Below are 8,605 nucleotides of genomic sequence, written 5' to 3'. Positions count from 1 at the left end.
GAAATGAAGTAATAAACCACTATAAACATACTATAATTCTTACAGTTAGAGTTGTGATGGGTCAGGGGATAGAGCGTTTGTCTTTGAATGAAGTGAACCAGGTTCGAATCCCAGCGATGACTGATCGTTACAAATTCCGCATCCGGCTTGCAGAGGCCACAGTGCTAATGTAAAATATCATCATTGGTAGACAGATCTTGGGTTAGAGTCCCCTTGCCGTCAGGCTAGCTGTGGAAGGTTTTCATGATTTTTCCTCTCCATGTAACGCAAATGTGGGTTAGTTCCATATAAAAGTCTTCCAAGAAGGCAAATTTCTCCCAATACTTGGTCCAGCAGTTCCCTTGTCTTCTGGATTAGGATCAAAATTACAAGGCGATGGAGTTGAACATTAGTAGTCAAAAACCCAAAAAATTGGGTTGGCTGTTCAATGAAAGTTATAAAATGTAAAATAAAATCTTACAGCTGCTTACCATAAATAGATAAAATAAATCAGTTATTCAGATGGGACTACTAAAAAAGCTTGCTACAACCAAGTGTTTGCTATTGACCGTAGTTAATACTGTGAAACATAATTTAGGTGATCACATTTTTGTCTTTTGAAACAGGAAACTCTGAGGAAAATTCTTTGACCAATGAGATGGAACAACTGACCACAGAAGATAAGTCTTCTCAGAGTCAAGAAGAAAGGGATGAAATCGTCATCAGCATCCAGGAAGAAAGCAGCATTAGCAAAGGTTGCTGTTTTCTTTGTTGTACACTTTATGAGTTAAAGTAGACGCCCAATGGTGGCAAATCTGAATTTTTTTTTTCTATAGTTTTCCTCTTTGATTGGATAAAAATTTATTTTTAAATGCATTTTTCAATTCCTTCTATTTATTCCCACTCTCCCTATTATCTTATTCAAATTTTCAATCGTTAATACTTGATGTTAATACAGTCAATTACACTTGATGTTAATACAGTTTTTTAAAATATTAATTCATAAATTTAATTAATTAGTTTTAGTTTTATATGGAAGAAAAAATTCTGAATAAAATATTTTTTAATAAAAAGTAACTAAAATGAAAATTTTCTTTGTTGACCTAAGTAGGAATTGAATCTTTTATTTTTTATATATTACTTATTTAGTGTAATATCAAAATAAACAGATAAAGAAAACTCCGAAATAAGATACAAACTTCTTATTTCATTTAATTTTATTTGCTTTTGATCCATTCAAAACTGCTTATATTGTCTGCCAAATAAATTAGGAGATAAAAAAATTAGTACATATCTGGGTCAGGGATGATAAACAATAATCCTTTATTTATTATTGGTATTTGGGTGATTAGGGTTCTATGGTATGTGAATGTTGAACTTTTGCGAAAATGAATGAAATTTATGACAAAGTTAATTACTTTGGTATTTATCTGGCACTTATTGTACTTATTCATTTATGAATTGAGTAGCGTTTTTAAAAAGTGCTTAAGGGTGCTTACTTTTGATTTACGTTTTTTAAAAGCTCTTTAAGATGGTTTTTTTATTCGGGGTTTGTAAAAAGTTCTTATTTTTCTATCTTTTTTTTAAAAAAATTTTTCTTTGTCGTATCGTATTGAATACAAAATTACAAAAAAATTCATGATTTTCCCAATTTTCTCTGCAATATTTATTGGAAGCTAGTTATTTTATCATGATTATGTAAAGTCAGTGAAATGTTTTTTTTTTTTTTTGAATTTCATTGATTTTATGTTTATAAATTAAGAACTTTAAATGACAGGAAAAAACTATATTTATTACTGCGCAAATCCTAATTATGATGATTATTTTTTTTTTTTTTTGGAAAGTGATTAAAAATATTCTTCGAGTGCTTATTCTTTGTTGAAAATAAAATAAAAATGAAAATAAAGACATTTCCTCTCTAATCAAATCAAAATACATTTATGTTTAAAAACCATTTTTTTCTAATTTTATTAATCATGCATGAGATTCTTCCAATTTTTGGAGATATTTCGAACTAAAATAATAAAAGAAAAAGCTATGTTAAGTGTCTATTTTTCCTAATATTTCTACATTGTTTTGTTGATTTACTTTATTATTTTATTTTCTTTAATCGTGATTATGCATGTATTTTCTTTAATCATGATTTATGTATGTAAATCTTAACAGTTTTTAAATTTTTTAACTAATCTTAAGTTCATTGTGTTGTCAATGTACACATATAGCAGAAAATAATAAGTATGTAGTTAATTTAATTTTTTTCTTTCAGTGAAAAATAGTTTCACACCCTTTTTCATTCATTTTTTCTTGATTTGACTTGATAGATACTTTCAGATTTTTTTTTTATTTTCCCACTCTCATACTAATATGATATTAATAATCTACAATATTTTAAGATAATAGAAACTAAAATTTGTTTTGTGTAGTTCTCTATGAATGACTTTTTTTTTAAACTTCAGATAAAGGAAATCTTACGAGACAGCCTTCTACTACAGAATATCTGCCTGGTATGTTGCATTCAGAAAGTAGACCAGGATTACTTCCAATGTTTTCCTCTTGGTCCCTAGTGTGTGTGGGACCCTCTAGTCTCTACTCCCATAACATTGGTGAGAGTTCTTACTGTCTCTGTATAGTTATGAAGTTAGTCTTCATTTAATCATTTCAGGGCAGCAAAAGAGAAGAAATATTCAGCTCCTAAAATACAACCATTACTTTTAATTTTTATTAGATCCGTATCTGTTTTATCTTGACTTCTATATTATTCATGCACATTTACGCTCCTTTTTATTATCTTAGGAAAGATAACTTTTTCCTTCCGGTTTAAAACAGGGTTGCCACTCCACCGGTAGAACAGGGAAATTAAAAAGCACCTAAAATAACCGGGATAATACAGGGAATTCTGAGTTTTTTCCAGCAAACTGGAGAAATACAGGGAATTTTCGTCTTTGGGATATTCAAGGCGCAATCTTTGGGATATTTAAGGATGATATTTCAGCTATACTAAACTATTTCATTTTCTATAGCATTATCTGTTTTAAGTATGTTATTTCTTAAAGCTTTTCCATCAATTAAAACTAGTATAGCTAGACTTATATAGGTTTCTCAAAAGTACATCAATTGTGTGTTTCCTATCAATATATTGTGTATAATATGTGCAGGGAATTATTTTTCAGATTTGAATGGCAACCCTGTAAAAGAAGAATAAAACAGTAGTTTAAAACCATGCGTGGAAAAATTTGTTTTCTATTGTCAGTATTGTTTGCATTGTCAACATATACATTGCATTGTATTGGTTCAATAATGAAAGAATCTAGGTGCACCCTTAAAGTTTATTTATTTATATATTTAATATGACTATTTTGATTCTGTACTTAAACTTATGCTGTTCAGTTAACCTATTTATTTTTCAGTTTCTGAGTTGTTTGTAAAGAAAATTTTCAGTTGCAGTTTCTTGTAAAAAATCTGTAAAACTCTTAACTCTTAAAAAGGAAAGATGAAGTGAATCTTATGAATGGTATAGAAAGGAATTTAACCACAATGAATAATTTAACCACAAATAAATAATATTTCCTCAACAGGCAGCATCAAATGATCTACAGATGCTTCTCACAAAATTCTTACGTTTGCTTACATTTTCAGTTTTATTGTTAACACCTGAGTAGTTTGAATAGTTTTCTCAAGATTTTAATTATTGATTGACGAATGAAAAAATGTTAGTTTTGAAAGCTCCTAATTATCTTAGCACCTATTTTTGGAGTGTTGTTCTTGGAATTAATCAAAAATCAAACAAAATTTTTATCACCTTGTTTGAAAGTAGGGTTCAGTTCAGACGTTCTTAAGGGGAAGTGTGGTAGAAAATTTTCATTGCAAAATCTCCTTCATTGCTAATTTAAAAGTAAGTTCAGGCAAACCTAGTGTAAGTCATGAAGTTTTAGTTGCTGAAAAAAATACTTCGAAATATTAAAATGGAAACAAATTATTAGAAGAGAATTTCTCAGTTACGTAATCCTAAGTTATTATCTCACGATTTATTTTCATTTGTATATTTTGAAATTTTCTTTTCACTATTTGAAATTCATGGCTTACTCTAGGTTTCCTTGAACTTTATTTTTCTACACTTTAAATTTTAAATTAGAATTAAAGGAGAAAGAGAATTGGCTTAAGGGCGTTAAAATAAAATTGCGTCTAGGGACCAGTAAACAGGACTGCATGTAGTGGTCATTATAATGAAAGAGTCACACTAATTGAGTCATGCTAAATGTTGGCTGAATTTTATATAAAAGCTTACTAATTCTATAAGTAAATGATTTATTTGCATATTAAGATTAAGTTTTTCTTTTCTTTTCTTAAATAGTATAATGACTATTAGATTTTTATATTGTAAAATGTTGTTTTGATAAACATTCTAATCTGCTTGTTGCTATTAAATCTGTAACAGGTTTGCAAGATCAGCCTGGATTCATACCTGGAACAAATTACTTACTTCCTTGAGATGTGGCTGTAAAATTGGAACAAAAAGAACGCTGGCCTGCATTGTGGGAAGGGAAGAGATCGTATGGTCTGAAATCTAAAAAGACTGTTAGAGGTGATTTTTTTTTAAATGCATTTATTTTTTAGAGATTATAGATAACATAAAAATGCTGCTTATAGAATTATGTTCTTTCTTATTATTCATCTATTTTATTTCATCAATATTCAGCTCTGTTTACTACTATGAACATCTATCAACTAATCGAAATTTAGAATTTCTTAAAAACCTTCAATTATTATTATTATTTAGAAAAAAAATATAACTGTTGTGACTAGGGTTGGTGAAATTAATGATTTTTAAAAAAAGATAAATTAATTAAAAATTGAAATAAGTTTTTTTTTAAAATTTAAATCAGATTTTTTTCATTTTTTAATCTAAACTATGATAAAATGTATTAATAATACTTAATTTTATTCAAAAACAAAATAGTAGCTAAAATATTTTATTTTTCCTAACTAAAATAGTTAAGATTATTATTGAATTACAACAATATCTAATTACTGAATATACAGTGGAGCATCGTTTATATGACGCCAAAGGGACCACCGAAAAACGTCGTATAATCAATTTTTACTTCTAAAACTGAAACTAACTCTGTTTTCAGTTAATTTTAATGTTTAACGTGTTGATTTACATACATTTCTAAATTAGACAAAGCAAAACAAACAAATAACCAAAGAAGAAAAATTGCAGTGAGCAATTTGATTGCATATTACCTTTAATTATATTTTCTTGCTATTGGTCTCTACAATGCTTTGAATAGTGAGTTGAACTTACTGCTTTCTATGACGCAATTTAAATTTCTAATCACGGCCAAATCTAATGGCTGAAGCGCACTTGTGCAATTTGCAGGAAAAAAGAGAGCTTTTACATTTTCCAAAATAATTAGTATCGATGGGTACGCTGGACATAGGTCGATAAATAGCAAAATTTTACGCTTTTGCCTCTTCATATTATTGTCTAGTTTTTTTTCAGTCATCTAGTAAAAATTACGCTCGTCATCCAAGAATTCTTGTTGTCACCCTTTTCTGTATCATTCATGTTGGCAAGTTCCACCCTTTTTTAAAATACACAAGAAAAAATTAAAAATTAAATAAACGTGAACAAAATCTAAAAACCGACGTATAACCGATTCTGTGCGTCGTATAAACGATATATTTTTACATAAAAATGAATAGAAATGATTTGGGACCACACTAAAACGTCGTATAAATGTAAACGTCGTATAAGTGATCATCGTATAAACGATGCTCCACTGTAATCAAAATAATTTTATTAAGGCTCAACAATCTCATGAATCGCAATAAAATTTCATTTCACAAACGAGTATTCTTAAAATTTTAAAAATACTTGAATTTATATAAATTTAAAACTCAAGATAATTATTTAATTACAACTATATAATCACTGAATAAAATCAAAATTTTATTCAAGTTCAACAACCTCATGAATTTCAATAAATTTTTTTTTTTTTATGAACACAAACTACATATTTATAAAGTTTTAAAAATACTTGAATTTAAATAAATTTTAAACTAAATGGATATAATTGAAACATGTTCATTAAACAGTGAATTGTTTTAAAAGTTTTATGCTACTTTTATCCACATTTAAATNGTTCAACAACCTCATGAATTTCAATAAAATTTTATTTTTTTATAAACACAAACTACATATTTATAAAGTTTTAAAAATACTTGAATTTAAATAAATTTAAAACTAAATGGATATAATTGAAACATGTTCATTAAACAGTGAATTGTTTTAAAAGTTTTATACTACTTTTATCCACATTTAAATTTTATATTTATTATTCTTTTTTGAATATCAAATAATAATTTACGAACATCGCTGCCCTTTAATTATTTCTCTTGATGAAACCTTCTTGATGGACTTTTAAAAAAATCACATTCTTAAGAATATGCTTATCAATTATATTAAGTAAAAGTAAAAAAATTACCTTAATTTCATGCGTTAAAAGAATCAGCTCATTTAAATGAATGAAATCTTTTTTAAAGCATCAGTTATTTTACTTTTTGGCAATGCAGTAAATTCCATTAAAGAAATATCTTTTACACACCTCACTATAATATCCTTAATTAAAATGCAGAGATCTTCCAAAAATATCTAACTTGATAAATTGTTTTTAAAATGCTTAAAAAATACTTATATAATCTTGATTTTTTTTTTCTTTAACTTTCAAGTTTTTAAAATGTTCATAGTTTCTGTGTCCCGTTGAAAAACTATTATCTTCTGTAGTAAAATGGTCAATAATGGTGCAACATACAATGTAAACATTTTCTACAATGCATACATTTTTGTACAATATATACACATATCAGACTACTTTTGGAAAGGATAAACAACAAACTAAAAAGAGACATATATTATTGCAGACAGAATAAAATGTATCTTTATTATATATTTAATTAAATTTCGCAGTTAGTTTAATGTTTTTTAACTGTTTGTTGTTGTTAACTTTTTAGTTTGTTGTATTACAGATACAATAAAATATACTGTTTTTAATTTCAATTTTGTTTAGAACAGAAAGTTTTCACAGTTTCAATAAAATTTTATTAATGGAGCAATGAACAACTCATAATAGTTTGACATCAGTATTTTAGAAGATTCAAATGGTACTGTTGTATAAGAAAAAGTACAAGACAAGTTACCATTAGTTAACCTCTTCTAATGCCAATATTTAATTAAAATTTATAATTTAGTTGAAAATTTCTTTAATTAAATAATTTTAAAGTGGGGTTTAAATAATTTCAAAATATAAATTAAGTGAATACGCAACTCAGCGTTTGTGTTCAAGAACAATTTTGTGGATAAGGCATCTACTCCATAATTAAAAATTATACAATATGATTATTGTACTGTTGATTGGAATTGTTCTTTTTTAAAATCATATGAAAAAGAAAAATCGACATTAGTGAAACTATTAAACTCCACCCTAATGATTTGTTACTGCTTTTACTGAAAATTATAAATTAGCTCATAAGCTCCTAAGTTCACAAAGTAAATAAACAAATAAAAAATGAGAAAGCGAAATTGTTATTTAAGTTTTTTTTTCTCATAAAATGATGGAATTCTCAAAAAGTTAGAAAAAAAAATCTTATGGGTAAGGCCATGAACCATGTATATAGTTGATGGATGGTCTCTAACCTAAATTTGGACAATTTAATTTTGCAGTTTTTACTAGCATCATTACTTAAAATAAAAAGATGTATCAAAAATCCTAATCTTTTGATTCTTCAAATCTATTATTTTAAAATCTTCATTTGTATTCATGTCTTGAAGAATCAAGAGTATCAAGACAAAAAGTTATACATCTTAAAAAATTTAACAAATAATAAATAATTAAAACAATTTGGAATATCATTTGAAAGCCAAAACATTTCTTTTAATTTTTCATCCATATTGTATTCCTCATTTTAGATTAGTTCAGTTCAAACTGTGAAATTGCTTAAGGACTGAAAAGCAGAAATAGTTTCTGTTATGTTTAAATATTTTAATAAGAATGTTTCCGTTATTTTAAACTTTTAGTTTTATTGAATTGTTATGATAATTCATATTACATTTATATTTTGCATTTGAATAAAAATGCATTTTATTTCGTATCTATGAATCTTATTTTTGGTAATATTTTATTTGTTAAACATTTTGTTTATTGCAAAGGAAAGATTAAGTTAAATAGTAAACATCTAATTATTTATTAAATGTGAATGCATATTGTAGAGATATAGAAATATATAAGAAAGGATATTCATACATAATTATCAATTAAATTTAAATAATTCCTTTGTGTTCATTAAAATCTTAAATCAAGTACTTTGAATACTTAAAAAACAACTGTTTAAATTTATTATCTTTTTTCATTCATTTTAAAAGCAAAATGTATAGTAAAAAAAAATATTCATAATTTTTTGTACCATGTGCAACAAAACAATATGTGCTTTTCATTTCATAAATGCTTCTAAAAATACCATTCTTTAACTTAAAAGCAAGTTATGTGTTTATTTAATTCATAACTAATCACATAACTTATTATTCATGAATCATTTTAGTAATTGTATCATTATGCAATCATTTACA

The 8,605-nt window shown here is 26.3% G+C and overlaps 1 protein-coding gene across 1 annotated transcript in view; it reads left to right on the top strand.

The window, feature by feature from the left end:
• The window catches only part of LOC107444126 (nonsense-mediated mRNA decay factor SMG8), a gene marked incomplete at its 5' end in the record, with an annotated part of 35,581 nt that overhangs the window by 9,707 nt on the left and 17,269 nt on the right, over nucleotides 1-8,605 (top strand). The window contains 3 exon segments of the mRNA XM_071184569.1: nucleotides 713-734; nucleotides 2,436-2,582; nucleotides 4,415-4,561. Of these exon segments, the coding sequence (XP_071040670.1) occupies nucleotides 713-734; nucleotides 2,436-2,582; nucleotides 4,415-4,561 (316 nt within the window).

The sequence above is a fragment of the Parasteatoda tepidariorum genome, chromosome 8 (genome assembly GCF_043381705.1).
Source record: "Parasteatoda tepidariorum isolate YZ-2023 chromosome 8, CAS_Ptep_4.0, whole genome shotgun sequence".
In the NCBI taxonomy this organism is placed as follows: Eukaryota; Metazoa; Arthropoda; class Arachnida; order Araneae; family Theridiidae; genus Parasteatoda; species Parasteatoda tepidariorum.
The sequence above is the reverse complement of the archived record's forward strand: the minus strand, read 5'-3'. Positions and strand labels throughout refer to the sequence as shown.